Raw genomic sequence first — 22079 nt, forward strand, 5'->3', positions numbered from 1 at the left:
CAAAATTCTAAAAAATATATATTAAAAAAACACTGCATTTTCGAAAATAGCTAAGCAGCTGTTAAGCAATGCAACATGCTGTGAGCTTGTAGATTGGCTATTTTCGCAATTTGTCATAACACTGAAAAGGGCTTAAGTGTTTTTAACTGTGGTGTAAAGTAACAAAGTACATGTACTCAAGTAATGTACTTAAGTACAATTGTGAAGTATGTTTTTTACTTTACTTGAGTATTTCCAATGTTCAATACTTTTACTTCTACTCCACTAAATCTCAAGAGGCAGTACTTTTTACTCCACTACAATTCTTTGAAAACTTTAGTTACTAGTTACTTTGAAGTAACTATAACTAAAACGTACATCAACCAGCCCTCTATATACTTTGGCAATTTGAAAATAGCCGATCTACAAGCTCACAATGATAAGCTTTGCGATGTGTTGAGAGCTTGTATCTGCTATTTTCAAAATATTTTGTATACATATTCAATATGTATAAAATATCAAGTTCAATATGATATTGAACTTGTGAAATGGGACATTCTGGCATAATGAGTACTTTCACTTTTGTACTTTAAGTACATTTTGATGCCAATACTGGAACAACAGAGCCTTCATTAGTATCATTGGTAACACCTGTGAAGGAAGTAAAGAAGAGGCCCAATCTCTTTCCAGCATGGCTGCTGTGCATAGAGCTCATGGCTGCCAGTCTCACACACAATGTAACCGACTAAATAAATGCCAACGGCCAAAATGTATCCGACTTTAAACGTCTCAACGTCAGTAGAGGACTTTTTAAACCTTTCAAGCACGACGCACACATCACTGAAACTAGACTTCAGCCACGGGCGGCACGTGAAAGTATGCATCATATCGGTGTTGGGCGTGCTGATCACCTTGGGAAACATCGCGGTCCTCATGGTCATCGCGTCCGCCGTGTCTGGATGGAAACGAAACACCCGATACTTACTGCTGTCTCTTACCGTGGCGGACTCTGCGTTCGGCCTGATCGTGATGCCCATGAACCTGTGGGTGAGTTTGATCAAGGACTACAAGGATCAAGGTCCGGATTTTGTCTGTCACGTCGTGGCCTTTCTCAACGCCACCGTCTACTCGACGTGCATCTACACGCTGGCGTCCACGAGCCTCGAAAGGTAATAATAAGTAGAAACAACATTTCTAAGAAATTGTGCCTCGCCAAGTGTTTTAACTACCTTTGATAGCTTGTTAAGTACTTTTACTCAAATACAGTACAACACTGCATCTGGAGCAGCAACAGAATAAATATAAAATATTTGTACTCAATGTATTTACTGTTAAATATTCTTTGCTCACTTTATTTACTTTTAAGAATTACTAATTTTAACATTTTTAAAATATTTTTACTCATTGAATGTGCTTTCAGGTATTTTTTACTCATTTTAACAACTTAAGTATTTTTACCCATTTTGACAACTTTTTAATTTTGAATATATTGAAGTATTTTACTCAATTTATGCACTTTTAATAAGTTTTAACTAATTCTAAATACTGTTACATAATACTGTTATGAAAGGGATATTTCACTTTCAAAAGAAAATTGGGTCATTTTATTGTTTACTCAGGCTTTTGGGAGCACCTCGGACAGTTTTTAAGTTGCTTGATTCAGTATTTAGTTTGATATTCATTTTATCAGACACGCCCCCTTCCTATACAAACCCATTATAACTTCAAACTCCATTTTAACCATGTTTGATTCAGCGGGAACACCCGTCCTTGGTTCTGTTGAGTGATATTGTCCTTCTAATACGTGAGGGGGCCGTGTTTTTTCAATTACTCTTTTCATTTATTTTTAAATTTTAATATAAAAGAAAATAGAAAATATAGCTGCAAGCAGCGATAATACGGGGCCAGCGATTTGCAGAGAAAAGAAAGAAAGAAGCAATTATAAGTAATATGCACAATAAGCCATAGAAACATAGAAGACTGAACGTGAGAGAGAGAAGACCATGCAATTAGCATGAGCATTTTAAACCCTCACTAACCCTAACCTCAGTAAAACAACGCCTAAGCCTATCCTCAGGAAACACTATGTGTAAACCTAATAATGCCAAATCATGATCACCTCAATACATTGTCGGGGACAGGGATCGAACTTGCGACCTACTAGGGTGACCACCCGTCCCGAAATTCGCGGGACAGTCCCGAAATTGGACCCTCTAATAATGCAGTTGCATTATTGCACACAGCCAAAATGCATTAATAATATTAGGCCTGCCATTCCTTTCTTTTGGAGAAGTTACTCAGAGAGCAGCAGCAGCTCCTCCGACCATACGACGGTGTGTTACCGAGTGAGACGCAACGGATGTATACTTCTCCATCCACAGTGTTTTACCGGATTTGTGATTTTTGTATTGTGCTGTTTGTGTAGCACTTGTAAACGCCTTTGTTTGAACGGCTTTTAGGTTTATCGGTTTCTACTTGGAACCGAATTTCGGTACCCAACCCTAATGATATGATAATGTATTGCCAGATACCATAGAGCCCCGTCTGGACCTTTCAACTATGTTTCACACTTGTACAATATACTACAGGGTCGGAAGCACCCAGCTTCTTATCGTACTTAACACGCCTCTGAAGCCCACTCCACACCAATGATTTGCCATTTAACTCCTTGCAACATGCAACTACTTACAACTACTTGCAACCATGATCCCCAATGGCAGTTGCCAAACGAGGCATGACTCATGCCTCTTTAAAGTTTGCATGTTCAAAAAATTGCTATAGCGCCCCCCTTTGGCCAATTAGAGTAAGATTGGTTTCAGTGAGATTTGGAATGACCCTCAACATTTCTGCAAAGTTTCAAAGAACTATGAGTCTGCATGTATGTGTTAGGGGCAGATGAATAATTTTCATAAAACTGCAATATTTAAAATCTATCTCCTCCTGGGATTGTTTTAGTAATCTGCACGAAACTCTTTACACATGAACTGGACCTCTGCCGACAAAACGTTCATAGCGGATTTTCCATAAGTGAAAAAATGCAGAAGTTAGGAGCCAATTACTGTTTTTCATATAATTCAAAATGGTGGGAGATCTAAAGGTCAGAGGTCAAAAGTCAGAGTGTGAAAGTTGTTCAGCATGAGGAGACGCATATGTATCCAAGTTTCATGGCTGTAGGTTAAACAGGGCATGAGTTGTACCTGTTCAAAGTTGGCATTATCAATTGAGTGCTATAGCGCCACCTTTTGACAAATGAGTGTGAGAATTATTTCTTGATCGTTTTTCATGACCATCTACCATATGGCCGAGTTTCATAAAAAGCGTATGCACGGTTAAGCCAGAAGTGGCAAAAACGGCAGAAGAAACAGAATAATGGCAATAATAAAACGGAGCCTTGCTCTGTAGAGCCTGGCCCCGTAAAAATAAACAATACAAAATGAATTAAAAAAACACGGCCCCTCACGTATTAGGAGGGCAGGATGAGTCACCAGAACCAAGGACAGGTGTTTTTGATGAATCTAACAAGTTACAAATGGAGTTTGAAGTTATAATGGGTTTGTAATAGTATAGGAAGGGGGCGTGTCTGATAAAATGAATATCTAATACTGAATCAAGCAACTTAAAAACTGTCTGGGAGGCCACAAAAGCCTGAGTAGACGATAAAATTACTAATAATACATTTTATTTGTATTCTATTGCACTTTACATTTTGAAACAAACCTCAAAGTGCTACATTACAGAATAAATAAAAGATTTGCATAGAACACATTTGCATAGAACAATCTATAAAAAGGAGGGTCTTAAAAAAAAAATCTGAAAAATGTGGGGCAGAGGTTCTGCTGTGGTACCCAGGGAGTGTGTGTGCGCAGTTTCACAGCGACCGGGCAAACGGTGGCGGAGATTAGCTGGTCACGGACGGACGGATGGCTGGACGGACAGGGGGCAAAACATACTCTCTCGCCATGCCTTTCGGCCCTTTGGATACAAAAAGCAAGGAGGGCAAAGAGAACCTATTTTCTATCATTTACACATCCCATGGAGCCTTGAATTCATTCAATTTTTTTGTTGTCGCTTTCCTAAGCCTGTCATTTGATCGGCAGATTTACTATACTATTACTATTATAATACTATGTTCTTATTTACAGTATATCATTTTCAACACCATATTCAAAATTTCAATGTATTTGAATGTGACTCATTGTGAGATCTGCTATTTTCAAAAGGTTGAAATGTATATAGGGCTGAAGTGGTTGTGTGTATGTTTTGTAGTAATAATAATCAAAATCTACAAAATAACTAAATTATTTGTATTATGTGATAAAATCCAAAAAATGTATTGTATTCAAGGCTTCATGGGGTTTGTAATTGATAGAAAATAAGATTTTTTTGGGGGGAACTACTCTGTTAAAACCTGAATAGCTAACGGAATGCTTTATTAAATCGCAGGTACATCGCAGTGTTTTATCCGCTCAAATACTCCACGCTGATGACACGAAGGAGGACGTTGCTCCTGATCGCCTTTGCCTGGTGCTTTCCTCCATTACTACTGCTGCCAATCTCCTTTCCAGACGGCATGATCATCGAGGTGCACTTCTCCGGAGCGTCGTTGGTCTGCAATCCGATCTATGCCACTAATGTTCCGTATTCCCTGACTCTGATCTGTTTTATATTCTTCCCGTGCTCGGTCGTCATGACCTACGCCAACGTTGGACTGTGGTGTGCTGCCAAGAAGCAGAGGCTGAAGTTGCGCAAGTACTGTCGCAGCAACAGGCCTGACGTTGCGGTCAGGGTGGTTGTTCCTGTGATGACAGTTTATTACACCTGTTGGACGCCCTGCATAGCAGCTATGATCTACAATGGTAAGCTGGATTCAAACCAGTGGTGGAAAAAGTACTCACATTTCTTAAGGAAAAGTATAAATACTGCAAAGTAGAAACACTCTGTTACAAGTAAAGTCCTGAATTCAAAATGTACTTGAGTAAAATTACAAAATGTACTTAAAGTACGCATTATGCACAATGTAAGCCTGGCATGGCCAGACTAATATCACTGCGTATACATTAGTCTGGAATCTCTGTGTGGAACCTGCATTTCCAAGGGGCAAATAAAAAAAATGCCTCTGGTGATAAACCCGCCCCATTTGCATACTGGGCCCTGATTGGCTCCCCACAACTTCGGGGGCAGGGAAATCCAAACTCAACCAAGCGGGCCAGACCAGATCTGCACTGGCAGATTTGTCTGGTTTCCAGGCTAGCAGAATCTCTCTACGTCGTCCTCACAGTACGTTTTAACAGCGGGCGACTCTCGGGCGATCGCCGGGCGACATCGTCCAAAAGATAAAGAAAATCCATCTTTCATCGCCCCCCCCGCCCACTTCGCCCTATCGCCAGTAGTTTCCGGCTCTCATAGACATATAATGCACTTCCGGAAAATACTATCCTGATCGCCCGCTGTTAAAACGCACCGTCAGACAAACCCTCCATCGGCGTCTCCAGTCATCTCGGTTCTCCATACATCTGGCCAGCTCCTTTGTGCTTTCTGCACCAGCATCTTTATTTAGTACATCCACGTAGGTAGGTGTTGGACGTCCTCTTGATCGATGCCTGTGTGTTTGTTCCCACAGTACAAGCTTTTTGACCGGGAATTCTCGGTGGCAGTGGCTGGCTAGTCTCATCCTCCTGACTGCTATCTTTTCTGATACGCTTGGTAGTGCTGGGTAGAATGTCCCATTTCAAGTTTTCAAATGTATTAAAATCTTTTGAAAATAGCAGATCTACAAGCTCACAATGCGTCGCAATGCAAAGCCTTGTGAGCTTGCACATCAGTTATTTTCAAATGGCCGAAATGTGTATGGGGCTGAAGTGGTTAATGTTTTGTAATAATAATCAAAATCTACAAAGTAACTAAAGTTGTCAAATAATTGTAGTGGAGTAAAAGTACAATATTTGCCTCTGAGATGTAGTGGAGTAAAAGTATTTTAAAATACTCCAGTAAAGTAAAAAATACCTGGACAGTACTTGAGTACATGTACTTGATTACTTTCCACCACTGCTGGATTCAAAACATAAACTGTAAATCCACTTGGGCTTGTACTTTATTGACAGTGTCTGTATGTTAGCAAATAGGCCTACCCCAAAAAATAATGTTATTAAAATTAGGGGTGTCACGATTCTCTTACCTCACGATTCGATTCAAAATCGATTCCTAGGGTGCCGATTCGATTGAAATTGCGATTAATTGATATCCGATTCGATTCTGCGATTTTCTACCCCAAATCACTTTGCTTTAATTATACTAGAACATTTTAAAACTATTCTGAACAATATAAACCATGAAAAGTTGAATCATACACTTCAATGCAGCCAGATCATGTCAGTCAGTCTTTCTGACATTGTTTTCAGACAAAGTGCCAGTGAAAAAGGTACTACCTTATATTAGAAAAAATATATATATATATATATATCGATTTTGAACATTTTGAAACTATTTTAAAATCGCGGCATTAAGAATCGCGATTTATTCATGAATCGATTTTTTTTGACAGGCCTAATTAAAATGGTAAAGAATCAGGTAAACCACAACTTTTGATGACTTTAAAAGCAAGATATTTGTTGGACATTTGCTGTATGCTTTTCACTCTCTTAAATAACATGTCTTGTTTATTCTGTGACGATGATGGAAAACAAGAAACCAGAGACTCATACCAGAAGGTTTTATTTCCCCATGGAGCTCAGTGGGAAGGTTGAGAAATGGCATTCAGACTTATTCTGTCATTCTTCATATTTTGTAGCAGAAGGTTAATATTTCAAGGCTATTTCTAGGTCTAAAAGTCAGATCCTCATCATGGGTCTCATTTATCCTAACCATGCACTGCATAGTTCCTCAGAATAATGTCTAAGCTTGTATAAAGTCACAGCACAGCTAATGCTTTCAAAAATGGAAAGACATTTCACCAACCAGTGAAAGGTGAAGCTTAAACCTCCCAAACTGAAGCTGACAATCACTTTGACATTTTGTTATGGCATTTAAAATTGAAGATGACTGTCATCACTACAAAAAGCTGTTTCTGTCCACACACACACACACACACACACACACAAATATTCTGTGTCATTGCTGGCAACCGCCAATTTATACAAAGTGTAACATTTATACCAATTTATACAAATGATAAAATGTATACCAATTTATACAAATGATAAAATGTATACCAATTTATACAAATTATTAAATGTATACCAATTTATAGAAAGTATATTGTACCAAGTATATATTGGCCATTAATTATGATGTCTGTCTGACAGCCATTACAGGTAGCAGAGTACCAGAGTGGGTGGAGTTTGTGGTGGTTTGGCTGCCAGCCTCCAATGGTTTCCTCAACTGCATCTTCTACTTCTGGACTAACCACAACTTTCGTAGGAAGTTCCACTTCAACCTGCAGAGGTTGTGTCTGTTCCTCTGCCCCGGACTGGCCAGGAGCATTGGGTGCTCCACCGATCCACAGGCACAGTTTGTAACAAATATGTTTCCCGGTCAGCGCTCTACCAGCGTGTCATCTACTTGTACCCTTCTGACCCTGGCTGACCACAGCCACATCTGAGGAACACCACAAGCACACCGCTGTGCTATCAGGCTATGATCACAAAACAATAACCTCCACGGTTCACTATTCCTTATAATTTGAATTGTTTAGATTTTTTTGTTCACTTTTCTTTTAAAATAACACTTCTCAACCAGTACAATCGTGTTCTACTGAGTAGAATACATAGAGAATGTGTAAGTTATTTTTTCTGATATTATGAATTATTTTCTTTTACTTATCAGGTCTCCATGCACTGTCAAAGAAGCCTCTTTAAACACATTTTAGTTTAGTTTTTGTTTTTTTAGTTCCATCTAAATGACAGTAGCTTATGCAGCACAATGTCTCCCTTTCCTTTTTATAGAACTACTTATAGGGTGTCAAATTTAGCAGATTGATCTTTTGTTGCTTACATAAACATATTTCATATCAAACAATTAGTCAAATCATTGTGTGAACTCATATGATTTGACTTTTAATACCATTTAAAATTGTGTGAGTTACATTAACATTACTGGTGTAACAAGCACTTTTCAAAGACTAAGGTCATATATACCAACTGCTTGATTTAAACTGTTCAATTTAAAAAACGTGGCATATAACAACTGGGTGAGGTTAACCTTTTTGAGTCAAAGCATTTCAATGTATGCAAGGAGAAATGTAATTAAGCCACTACAGAGCAGAAAGGTCACCCCATTTGTGTCTGTCTGAGAAAGATAATTCTTGCCTACTGTATGTTTGTAACATCATGGTTACCTTTTTAGCCGGGGGTCCTTTATTTTGAGATGCTGGGGACTGCAATCTTCCTCTCTGTGTGTTGTAATATGTCAGGGCATCTGTCTGGCACTGCTCAAAACTGGCTAGTGTTTACTGGCATGTGATGGGAGGCTTATTGACACAACCAGAAGTTTTCCACAAATCCATTTGAACAAAAGTTTTATTGAACTTATTTTAACTTTCAAGTTTGGTTGAAGACCATAATGCAAGTTGGACGTATTCAAACTGTAATTGTAAAATATTGCCAAAAACCTGAAAGACATATATTTTTTACTCAAATGTGAACTATTGAGTGGCTTTTGTAAATTGACTTGTACATAAATTATACTTTATTCTATTGACTTTATTGTATTTAAAAAATGGTTTGATAATGTATTGGTTTCTGAAACATATGTTAAATAAAGAATTGTGCCATTGACTTCAATCTCAATGTACTGTATGTGTAGCTAGAAAGAAATGTATTGTACAGTATAAGATTTTTGTATTCAACAATGTAGGCCTATTGTTTGGTATAGAAAACATGGAAAGGCATAGCTTTTAGTGTAAATACTCATACACATGTTATATGTCCACTTGTATCGTGCATGTCTGCTGGCTATAGTATGTTCAACTGCATAAACCGTGTCATAGACGTGAGAAACCTTAGCCTGATTATCAGACTGAAGCTGTGTGGAGCTTCAGTCTGACATTGGCTCCAGTGTAGGCGATTACAAGGGGGAGGAGATTAGAATTTCCCTACCAATCCTAAGGGATCCCCACCTCCGACTCAAATTGGACAATACATTTTGTACCGAATAAATCCTAGGTTCACATTTACAACACCAGACCAAGAGGCCACTCAGAGTGGGCGGGGTCTATGGTCTGGAACCAGGCTAGAGAAACCTTGCTATACTGTACAGAGAAATCTCATGCAAACGCTCTCTGCCCTTTTTAATCTGATAAATCTCAGGCACAGGCTGCCTCTTGTCTGTCAAAATGTATGTAAAGAGCAACACTGTATGCTAATGAGCCCCAGGACTTAATGAAGCTGTTCCCTGACAGCACATAACTGCATGAGCTGCTGCCTTGTGTTTGGTCCTAGTGCTCTTATAACACGAGTGCCCTCTAGTATGCTGTACTAGGGCTGGGTGATATGACTTCAAATCAATAATCACGATTATTTAAAAAGTTTGTAATTAAACATATAAAGTAGCATTATCTACAAGCTCAGCGCGTCGCGATGCAGCGCATTTTGAAGATTGTTGTAGATTGGCTATTTTCACTATATTTGTATGCCACCATTGTACAACGAAGTTTAGTACAGGGTTAAGTGGTTAATCAGACAATCGATTTAGTCCATTATAAAAAAATCTTAGAATGTTTTCATGTCGATTCGTTGACATAAACGTTTTTTAAAACTTGCTTCTCAATTATTCGGTTCCAAGTTGGTTATTGGTTCTAAATATTGGTTTTGATATATTCTCGGTTGCTCAGCCCTAGTATGTAGTACATTTCCGTGAAGCTGGGATATAAAAGGAAATATGTAAGGCCATGTGACTGTTGTTGTTACTTTCATTCCATGATACAAGAACTCCTGTTTATTCTTTTCAATATACAGTATACATTTTTGATTTCCTGTACTAATTAACCACTTAAGTCCCTCAGGACTCTATACTAGTGTATTTTCTGTTTTTGCTCTACATTAAATATCTTCACTGAAAATAGCTGATTTACAAGACTTGTTGTAAGCTTGTAGATCGGCTATTTTCTGCAAAGGTTTTCCCCTGAGTGCGGATGCTGGGGTTTCAGTGATTAATTTATGCATGATGTGATGAAGTCAAAACGAATCAAATTAACCACATTAGCCCTAGCATCCCTATTCTGGGATGGTAGTCACCTTGCAACACATTGTGATCTTGTAGATCTATTTTCGACAAAGGGATTTGGTGTAGAGGTACAAAAATAAAAGAAGGGGGCCAAGTAAAGACCCCTGGGGGACCCCAGTCAACAAAGTATTTAGGATGCGTGTGGTCAATCATAAATTAATAGAATCTCAAATGATTGTGATCCCAGAATTCATAGCTCCGTAAGAGTTCTCCATTTGCAGCCTTTTAAGTGTCAGTTGTCAGTGAATGTTTTGTTTTTTAGATATTATATGGAGTGTGACTATTACAATCAAAGCATTGCCATAGACAATTAATTGGAATTATACTACAACTGATCATCAAAAAAAATGTTTTGTAAGAGAACTCAACATCTGATCATCTGATCAACATTTGTAATTATTTGGTAATGTTTGGTAATCCTTAGTTTTTACTTTGAGCAATTTTACATCTTACAAATAATTTGAATTATATTGTGCCATTGCTTAAATATAGCTTAAATATATTAAAAAGTGTATATTTATTTATTTGTTAATAGTTTTTGCTTAGAGCAAAACTGAGGACAGAGATGGAGAACATGCAACATAGATCTATGTGGTCAAAGCACTATCCAGTCATCTATACTGGTGAGCCCCAGATATGTAGATTTAACCACTTAAACCCTATACTTTGTTGACAGGAGTCCCCCAGGGCTCTATACTAGACCCCCTCCTGTTTTGTGGTTAAGAACATAGAACATAAGAAGACAGCTAGATTTTCTTGATTTATATTGAATTAACTGCATATTGGTTCACTACACCTCTCCCTTTGCTTTATTTAATGTAGATAGCAGAGAGGGAATGATATGCAACACATGTCTCCAGTCAGAATCAAAGAAATGAACTCAAACTGGTAAGCTACCGGGAAGCCCCATTGGTGCAATTCTCTTGACTTAAGCTATTTTTGCACAACAAAAATAACAGATGTACAAGTGTATAAGCTCACAATGCATCTCATCGTGATGTGTTGTGAGCAACTAGTTCACCTTTTTCCCCTGGTTTTTGACATGCCCAATGCATTTATAGATTACATTGATTTGTTACTTTTATTATGTCAGTGGGCATGTGGCTAGATGTGGAACGTGATCTTATCATTTTTGTGTGATCCTCGTGTCATCCATGAAAAGACTGACTCACACACACAGTATCACAACACCCATTGATGGTGTTCCAGATGGTGGAGGTCTTAAAGAGACCGACCTTGAGGGCACTAAACTGACTGTACATTAGCAGCCTCAGCTCACCCTGAGGAAGATTGCAGTTAAGTGACAACTGAGCCATGGGGACTGATGCCTGTCATACAGTAGAGTAGGGCTTCATATGCTCACACAGTATGAAGGCTTTATATCTTTTATGGTAGCAGTTTTTTCCCCTTTCTTCTTTTTTTTGCTATTATGCTTGCCAAACAATTTAGTGGATACAGAGAAAACATTACTAATGATTTAACCTCAGGTCAAACATTGAGCTAATTTGTTCTATTCTCTTGAATCCCACACACAGCATGTAAATCAGAAAAAAAAACATTCAATCTAGGAGAGAATGTGTTGTCTAATTACTTGTGCAATTGTGTTAGCCAGTTACTTGTATATTCCAGTTTTGTCCAGTGTTTCCTCATCTGTGTATTCTATAGGCTACCAGTGACACTGTACAGAGATAAGAAGAAGTTTACAGACATTCAATATTTAAAAAACAATCCTGGAATAGTAAGAGCTTGAACCAAATTGATGTTGCAACTAGTTATTTTGCATATGGTAATGGCAAACCTTTTCAGCACATATTGTTTATCAGCATCCCAACACTGTTCAATGTTGCATATTTCTTTCTCACAATGTGTGACAGCATTGATATATCATGGCCATGAAGCCCTGAAGATATACTGCTAAATTCCTTGATGAATATATTAGTGCAAATCTAATGTAGTGCATACATCAGATAAGCCAAGTGCATAGTACTAGTCAGTGTTGTTTCCATCAATAGCTAAATGAAAACACTGGTGGTGTAATACAATTTCCTTGAAGATATAGTGCCATCTTGTGTTCATGTTAGTAAAATGATCAGGTGACAGGAATGAACTTGAAATTTAAGTCGAAAACTGATTTAGCATAATTGTGATATTGGATAATGCAAACTTTAACAATTGTATTTGCTGTGCAAAAAGTTAAAGTAATCAGAATTACATTCTGCAATCAGAATTTTTGTAGCATTATCATTATATAAATTTGAGATTGTATTGAAATTGCATGGCAACATAATTACAATGAAATTTGGCCTGAACGTTTATACAAGCTATTTCCGTGCCATATTTGGATTTCCAATTAACTGAGCTTTAGCTGTGATGTTTCACTATCTTGTGTTTTGCAACAATATGTTCATATTTTATATGTGATATAACTGATTATGATGGATGAATCAATGTGTCAATTTGTGCCTTCTGTGATATGCTTGGCATATAACTAACATGAGTGTTCTTATGGATGCAGTGGTGAAAGGCTTTTATCACTATAATGTACCTGGCTGCTCCTCTTAACATATACTGTAAGTGCCAAAAGGGAACATTATTGAAGTCAAGTGTTGTTCACTCTGCTGGTATTGCAGCCAGGACTATATTAAAATGAAACAAAAGTTATGAGTTTTCATTAATCAAGAGATGATCACTAATGACAATGGGGGGGAAATACATCTGTTCTCCCTTTTAGGGTAAAATGAGTCAGGACAGTAGTTTGTTTTGTCAAAATTGTTTGTAAAAAGCATTTATAATTTAGTTATTGGATGCCGTGGCTACTCTACTGGTGAACGTTATGGTGGAGTTGTCAGACATCTCAAGTATCTATGTTGCATTAAGAATATTGGCATCAATTCCCGTCACACTGCAAATAATGCTTTTTAAATTATAATTTTATTATAAGTTTGCTGGAAAGGAATGGCAGTGAGAAATGCACTGAGATGGCAACCATCAAGGGATTTCTAAACAGACAACCTACCAATTTGTGACAGTATCTAATTTTGAGCCTGACTGGTTATGAAACTACAGTCTACAGTCAGAACAGAGGGTAACAGAATGAGTTTAAATGTTTTAAATTATTTTTTTGATTATCGTTATGCAATAATTAGTTGTTTTTCTCGTGTTAAATAGAATACAAAATGTATCATTTTCATAATTTCTTTCAGTAAATTCAAAATCTCAAGACCATTCGACCATGAGCAAGTGTCGAATGCCAAAACAGTTTTCATATACGGTAATGTATATGAAATGAGACTTAAATGTGAGGTTGTCACAATTCCTTGGTGGTTGAGCAACTGAAGTAACCACATAGTATGGTGGAAATACAAGTCATAGTGTCTACACATCGTCATCAATGGCTCTGTGTAAACAGAAAGATGATTGGCAACATTTTCAAACTGCCTATATAACAATGACACAAATTTGTAACAACGTATCAGACTAGTGAAATAAATGCTTCTATTAACTCAAGGGTATGAATTAATCATTCACTCTTTTTTAATATTACATGTAGTAACAATTATTTTAATGGTAATGCATAGTATGAGACAAAGTTGTTTGTTTAGAATGTAGTCAAGAAAATAACTGCTTGCTTGCTTATATATTACTTTTACTATCATCTCTGTTCTGGTAAACATGCACAATTAAGCATTTGATTCCTGAATATAGAACTGTAGAAAAATGGAGGGGTTTAGAACATACCTTTCCTAAACAACACATTATTTGTCATTGTCAAAAGAACTGCTTACAGAGTGATGCATACGTATGTAGTAGTATGTATGGACATCGCTGATACCATAACAGCATACAGAAAATAATCGTACCCACTCTACACCTGTAAACTTGTGATGTGCATTGTAGGAACTGACAATTCTTATTGGATGAGTAGTTAAGTTATTTTGTAGAGTGAAGATGAAAAAACTTTTCTTGCACTCAACTAAAACTTTCAAAACATACATTAAATGTTATAACTCAGTAGCTTGTAACGAGGGTGCCTTTTAAATACCGCACCCGAATCTACAACCAATATACTTGTATTTCCTTCAATATTTAACTTTTGTTCACATTGAGTTGGTGTATGGCATACTAACTACACTACCATAAAAAATAAAACTTGGATAGTTGCATAAAAATGTTGAATTAACCCAGACATAACAAACACAGTTGAATAAACAAGTTGAAGACACCATTGAACAATCATGACAAAAGGCATAGTGAGAAAGCAATACAAATTAACGGTGTAGGCAGATCGATATTGAAAAGTCTCTGCTCAACTGTCCATTAGAGCTGAGGTCTGCGTAGTAGAAGAAGGGGTTAAGAGTATTTCATCTATCGTCTCTCTTCCCCTCCTTGGTGCAAAGGATGCAGATACTCCTTAATCGTGTACGTTCAGTGAGGAGGTTTTGGTCAAACATGTCAAGGCCTCCAGATGGAAAGAATGAGATGAGAATAGAATCCCTGGACTCAAGGGGACTTGTTGTGGTCTAGTGCATAGTAGCGATACATGAGACCTACAGCAACTGCAGCAATAGCAGGTATCACCCATGTAGTCCAGGAGCTACAGTAAGAGAAGAACAAAGCCTCTTTGAGCCAGGAACACCAAAATAACATGACTGGTATTAAGGCCATTCATTAAGATATGCATTTGGGATAGTCATTGTGGCGCCTTACCTGGACTCTCCTGAAGTTGTGATATATACATCCTGTGGGCGAAAAGATTATGTGAAAAGAGATTAAGTACGATTTTGAGCTGGTGAGGCGATCTGTCAAAACACAACCAGCTTTGATTAACGTAATTATACACATTGGATATGACACTACCAACAAACCACTTTGTCAAGAAATGTTACAAAGCTTTATTCAATTAAATCATTCACTGTCTTGCATAGTAAAGGTGATAGCTAAGGTATAGCATGAACATAAAATTAAGCTTACCTTTGGCTTTTCCTTCTTTCTGTCATCCTATGAGGGCAAATAAGTTAATAAGAATTACCATCTTTGTTATCTCAAAAGGGAAATCACATGGAATTGCAAACAAACAAAAACACAATTTCTCCTCTTGTGAAAAAAGCAGTATGATTATGATTATGATTACTGGAGGCCTGTCTTGGTTTAGCTGTCTCGCAAAAAAAAAAGAGTAACTTTCTCTTATGGAAAACAAACCTTCAGTGTTTTGTGTTTTTGTCAAACCCCAAATCCCATTATAACACAAACCTGAAGAGAAAACCAGCCTCCAGGAAAATGCAAGTAGATTTTGGACTGAGGCTCTGGAGTTTGTCTACATTACCAGCTACTTTAGCTCTTAACCACCCTACAAGAGGAGATTGTCTGTGTGAAACCTTGTTCACTGGTTAAATAATAAAAGTGAGTGGTGCACTTAGACAAAACTGAGGGGCAGAACTACAAACATAAGTACAAATCTCACTAGTAACTTAATCCTGAGAAATACTTGGTATAAGCTCCACTTATCTCTGGTCCATAGCGTTAGAAGGAGTTCTCCTTAACGCCATGGTACTTTCGATTCTTTCCCCTCGCACAGCGGTAGCGCAGCCTCTCGTTTGTAGTAAAAAATAAAAAATACACTTTTGCTACTCACCAAAACAATGACGGTTTTATGGAGTTGAAAGCCCACTCTACTAAGTGGAAACACTCTGAGCCCCCCACCTTACGTCTAAAATAAACGTTTTGTCCAGAAAGGAAAATATTTAAACGGAAGGAAAATAAATGTTTTGTTATTCCACAGTGCCCTCTACAGATCTGGTCAATGGAATTTTCCTATTGACCAGATTCTTCCTTCCGGTGAAATATTTTCTTTTCTGGCCAAAAAGTGTATTTTAGACATGAGGTTTAGGCTTAGTAGAGTAGGCTTTCAACTCCATAAAACCGTCTTTGTTTTGGTGAGTAGCAAAAGTGTATTTTTTATTTTTTACTACAGACGAGAGGCTGCGCTACCGCGGTGCGAGGGGAAAGAATCGAAAGTACCATGGCGTTAAGGAGAACTCCTTCCAACGCTATGGACCAGAGGTAAGCTCCACTATACAGCTCTCTTTGGTGCAGGGCTTTACGGTGGCCCGAGTGCATCGGGAATGGAGAGACAGAAAGAAGAGTATTTTTTTTTAGAATACGTTTTTTTTCTCATTTCAAAATATTCCCAGGAATTCCATGACCGTGGGGACCCTGGTCAATGATACTTTCAGTGTGTCAAGGTCTTTAGGGGTTTAATTGTCAGTCTTGCTACTGTTACTTAGACATTTCGACATATAGACTGGGCGGGCCGAGGGGCTAACTAGCGACCTTCTGATTACCAGACGACCTCTCTACCTACTCAGCTATGGCCGCCCCACCATTTATAATTGTTTTAATCTTTATTACATTTCTGTGCTTTTATCTTTATTACTCTTAGTTGTATCCCACTACTCTTACGTGTACCTGTCCTGTTTTTCTTGCTTACTGTGGGGCTGTGATGACACCTGAATGTCTCCACTGGATCAAATAAAGATCTGTCTGACTGTGTATCTATCTATCTAACTAGTAGCCTTGGAAACCTGACAAAAACTCCTGCAATATCAATACTTGTAGAGCTATGAGTGAATTCCCTGCCTGTACATCACACAAGACATTATGGATTAGCGCCTACTTTACAACTTCAGCCTTTAGTTTTTCAGAGCTACAGATAGTGATATTTGAAAGTACCATATGAACCTACCATATGAACCTCCCCAAGATAGTATTGCTCCAGCATCTCTCTAGCATCTGTGGAGTGACCGACATCTTCAAAACTTTCTGAGGCGTCTGTGCCTGCCTGCTCCAGCAAAACCTCTTCACCTCCAGGATGCTGAAAGTGCAGAAAGGGATCATATTTACTAGTTAGAATGACTCACTATGCAAAGTATGCATAATAAGGATAGTGTACTGCCCAGGACCCCAGGTGCAGGACAAACAGTACATGAAAGGAACATAAGGAATAATTCCTCATGAAGATCCTTGTGATCGAAACTTGAAGCAATAAACAAACAGTGGAGCTTATTTTAACCAGTTTGTGGAGCTAATTTTTCTAGACTGACTCATTTGCTCTCATTACACCATTTTGGGCGGGAACCGCCTTTGGGGTTCTTGTTGCTATGTACAGTATAGCAACATACATTTGTTGTATTTTTTTAATAAATATTTAAGTTTTTCAGAAAACTTAAGTCAGGATTTATTATTATTATTACATTGTTTTTATTGAGATCAGGATTTAGAAGGCGTATTTAGAATCGGCCTCAGGTCTAAATGGGTTAAGTTGTACTTAATGGTTTGATTATAATTTGTGCAACATAATGGTATAATAAATTAAAACAGTGTGTGGCACAGGTATGGCATATATATTTAGTTCTCAAAGTGGGGTCTGGGGACCCCTAGGGGTCCTTGGGGGGGCTTCCAGCTGGGGTCCGCGGCCAAATATATGATCAATTTGGGGGTCCTTGGCACAAAAAAGTTTGAGAACCACTGGCATATATGACCTCACACTTAACCCTTTATAGCAGTAAAGATAGTAGTCATAGTAGCTAAAGATAGCTTGGGGGCGGGGGTCGCTTGCCTTAAATAACTGATCTACAAGCCAAACAATTAGCTTGTAGAATGTACATCGGTTATTTACGGAAGGAGTCTTCAGCAGGGGGTCCTCAGAGCTACTACCGTTTAAAAAAAAATATATATATATTAACCACTTGTCTTGAACCCCAGCATCCCTATTCTGAGGAGAACTTTAGCCAAAAATAGCAGATCTAGAGGTTTGATGTAGGGGGAAAAGAGCAGACTATAAGTACAGAGTGAAAGGTCAAGTTCTCTAAGTATTGAGGGTTTAAGTGGTTAATGCCTGAAAATACACATTAACATGAATCCAACACTGATGACAGTGTCTATGACAAGTCTATGAAGCTATCCATGAAATCCATGAAAAAGTTTAATCTGCAACACTCTATACAATATGTAGTGGGGGGGGGTCCCTGCTTAATCTCTCTCGGCTAGGGGGTCCTTGGCCTTAAAAAACGTTGAAGACCCCTGATTTAAGGCAATAATTAAGCTACATTGACCTCCGTACTACTTTACTGAACCCGTTACCTCTTCAAGGAAAGTCGTGATGTCATACACTTTGTCGTGGATGATGAGCCATGTGTCCTTGCTCAGATTGTGGGCTCTTATGTCTTCCAGAGTGTAATACGTAACACCATTATTTTCTGTTGTCTCGCCGTTTTCTTTAATAGTAACGTCATCAGTGCTGCTGGCACAGACGTCCTCTGTGTTGATGGGGCTGCTGCTGTCGTTGTTGATTTCCTCACCCATCGCTGTTAGCTAACGTTTTCCTCACCTAACTGTTAGCTTGTTGGTCGCTAGTATGTACAATACTTAGTTAACTAACCCTCCGGTATCTAAAACAGACGTTTTGACTTGTCCAATTTGTAATACTAGCTCATATTAGCGCGTAGTAACACAACAGGAAGGAACAAGTAAGTTAGAGGAAATTCTAGCAGGGCAGAAATTCTACCTGGTTACGAAAGCCGAAGCCAACCCCGGCAAACAATGTTGCCAGGTTTCGTGAGAGAAATAAGCAACCAGGTCTAGGAAAACAAGCCCAAAAGAAACACTTTAAACCTACATTGTATATACATTGGCTATTTGAAAATGAAATAAAATGTGGAATATTTGGACGTTTTTTTTAATATTCTAACAACACAAATTAAGATGGGGGTTAGGGAAAATGCTTGCCCCAGTCCAGAGCGTTAGTGAGTTCTCTCTAACGCTCTGGACCAGGGCTAGGAAAATGCATACTCATTTGGGGGTCCGTGACATGAAAATATGTTAGAACCACTGGTTTAAATAATATTTAAAAAATATATATAAACAAGCCCAAAAAACGCAACTACACTTTAGAAACAAGCCCAAAAAACCGCAACCCGCAACTACCAATATATCGCTTATAATAAGCGGACATGGCAACCCTGCCGGCAAATCAGCCGACATGAGCAACGCACCAACGACATCCCTGACATTTTCCGTCCTATGAAAACACAAAAGGCCTTTCGCGTGGCCAATGAGACGGAGCGTTGTGGAACGCAGACCAATCGCAATCGCCCGCTAGATGATCACGAGACTTAAGACGACCCGCAAAGGCTGTCAGTGTCAACTTTGCGCTTAATTTGCGCATCCATGGATTTGCGTAAATAAGAACAGTTACATTGACGTAATGAAAAATGATATATGACTATATAATCCATAGAATAACAGTTGACTTTAATGTTTGGCTGTTTACAAACTTAATAACTTTTATATCTGATGGTGGTTCTACTGATGATGTATTCCCATGACCCTAGAAAACCCCCATGGCAGCATACAGTTATTTATAACTCTCTTATCTAGAGTCTAGAGTTAAATATAACTATAGTATAGAGTTATATATAACTCTATGTTATAGAGTATAATTAGGTTCTATGAGCTAGCTCATATATAGTTATACTCTCTATAACAGTTATATATAACCACATTATAGGCCTCGGCTAATTACTTTACATAACTAAACTATAAGGTATGTAGCCTAAAGTGCGTCAGCGGTCACGCTCGGTTGCTAGCTGGGTATGCTATAACCTTGTCCTTTATAGAGTTATACAGTATAACTCTGACATAATTCTAGCCTGCTGCCATGTGGGTGTTTCTATAGGTTATGACCCATGACCAACTTAATTACTTGAATGTACAACTTGAGGTGGTGTTTTTCAACTCCAGTGCTGTCCCTGTAGGCTGTAGCCATGTTTGGGGCTATGTTTGATTTCTTATCTGTCTGCAGATAAGTAGCAGCAGTGTGTATGTAGAGTAGTGATAGGGTCAGTGACGCATGATTCTAAGCACTTCACTTGCAAATAGGAAAAGGGGGTGTCATTGCTGAAACCTCTGCTAAATATTTTTTACCCTTAGCTGTCTTTTTTTTTTTTTTTACCTGTATGCCTATTATTAATGACTTTATTTTATCTCTACTTTTTATTACATCCAATATTATCATCATTTATATCTTGTTGTTAGGCCCTATAATGTAATTGTTGTGGTTAGCACAGTCTGACCACACCAATGTGTCAGTCTGCTTGCTTTTGTACCTGTATGAGTGAGTGACAAATAAGCCCTTTTGAATCTTGAATCTGTTAAGTGTCAGAGCACAGTGGCAGTACCGTTAACAACTCCCACTGCTTCCATTCGAGTTGCTCAGTGTCAAGGGGACTGTAGTACTGGACAGCTCTAGCCTCGCGTAGCCAGACAATATCACACGACACATCTGCCGAGGGCTAAAGTGCATGCAATTTTGCACAGGCAGATTCGTCTGGAACCAGGCTAGGACAGCTCAGAACTCACTTTATTGCCAGTATGTAGGACAGGAATTGGTTCATGAAACATAGAACAATAACAATTGACAAGACAAAGGACAATGACAGGACAACAATGCTACATTAAAACAAATGTACAAATCACTAAATGTAAAAAATAAAAAAGGAAACCTTCATAATCCTTTAATGGAAGTCAGCATTACATTTAATGTCCATATATTACTGTATGAATGTCTGCAACTGAATAAGTGTGAAGTTGTCTGAAATTAATGTTAAAACGGCTTGTGTGTATATTTATTATGCTAGCCTATATCACATTGAACAACTTCAGTTTAAACATCAGAATCAAAATTAAATATGTATAATGTAGAGGAACACATGGGCCATGACAGGAAAATATCCTAAAACTAATAGTTTATTCTCATGAAGCCAAAATATAAAGCATGTTATCGCATTTTAGGCTCAGGTCAGGTGGTCCTTAAATGTATTTAACAGGCTGCTGCAGATGTTCTACCAGTCTTAAGTGCCAGTGTCCTCTTCCTATTGCTGGAGGGTAACATCAACTCTAACTGAACAAGTTGGTGAGGAAGGCTGTCTCCATAGTTGGAGTTAATAATCTGGAGGTGATTGCGGATGGGAGGATGAGGAGGAACATGGATGCTATACTGATGAACCCTTCTCATCCTCTCTGTGCTGGAGAACATTCAGCCACACCACAAAGTGACTAAGACAGTCTGTTGTTATGGGTTGGCCATCAGGCCAGGCTCCACAACCAAGCCTGACTGACCCACATTCTGTTCTGCTCTCTGGCATTAGCCCAGTACTGCTTGACTCTGGCACACTTGTTTTGTACATGGACTGCTGTGTAAACTACTGAAGCATGATAACGTTTAATTGTTTATAGACCCCATGTTGTATAGGCTGGAAGACATACCCTACGTCTCATTACAGTCCATCTTTCTGTATCCATTCATAGGGGACATATGTCTGGTTTTAGGCTATATGAGTATCCTTGCACAACACCGTTTTGGAAATGTATTTCTCAGTGGTGTACTACTCAAGTACTGTTAAAGTAAAAAATGTAGGTAGGCCTACTTTTACTAGTATTTCCAAATGTCAGTACTTTTACTTCTACTCCACTACATCTCAGGCAAATATTATACTTTTACTCCACTACAATTATTTGAAAACTTTAGTTAGTTACTTTGTAGATTTTGATTATTATTACAAAATATACATTAACCATTTCAGCCCGGCCCCTGTATACATTTCAGCCATTTGAAAATAGCCGATCTACAAGCTCACAATGCAAGGCATTGTGAGCTTGTAGATCTGCTATTTTCAAAAAGATTTGAAAAGTTGTGAAATGGGACATTCTATAATACTATAATAATACTATAATACTTTAAGTACATTTTTATACCAATACTTTTGTACTTTTACTCAAGTAAATTTTGAATTCCGGACTTTTTACTTGTAACAGAGTATTATTTC

The 22079-nt window shown here is 38.1% G+C and overlaps 2 protein-coding genes across 2 annotated transcripts; one reads left to right on the plus strand and one right to left on the minus strand.

Annotated features, from left to right (window-relative positions):
* Positions 1-747: 747 nt before the first annotated feature.
* LOC311043424 (putative G-protein coupled receptor 21) lies at positions 748-7576 on the plus strand (the record flags this gene model as incomplete). The annotated part of the gene is made up of 3 exons (XM_084054662.1): positions 748-1148; positions 4423-4835; positions 7281-7576. 3 exons carry the CDS (start codon positions 748-750, stop codon positions 7574-7576), a joined length of 1110 nt encoding a protein of 369 aa, XP_083910788.1.
* A 6133-nt stretch (positions 7577-13709) lies between these two features.
* cyb5b (cytochrome b5 type B) lies at positions 13710-18805 on the minus strand. Its single transcript, XM_084052789.1, has 5 exons — positions 18337-18805; positions 16940-17068; positions 15169-15195; positions 14905-14936; positions 13710-14791 (listed from the first exon to the last, which is right to left on the minus strand). Exons 1-5 carry the CDS (start codon positions 18556-18558, stop codon positions 14698-14700), a joined length of 504 nt encoding a protein of 167 aa, XP_083908915.1. The 5' UTR covers positions 18559-18805; the 3' UTR covers positions 13710-14697.
* Positions 18806-22079: the final 3274 nt, after the last annotated feature.

The sequence above is a fragment of the Gymnoscopelus microlampas genome (assembly GCF_963454915.1).
Source record: "Gymnoscopelus microlampas genome assembly, chromosome: 1".
NCBI classification, from domain to species: Eukaryota; Metazoa; Chordata; class Actinopteri; order Myctophiformes; family Myctophidae; genus Gymnoscopelus; species Gymnoscopelus microlampas.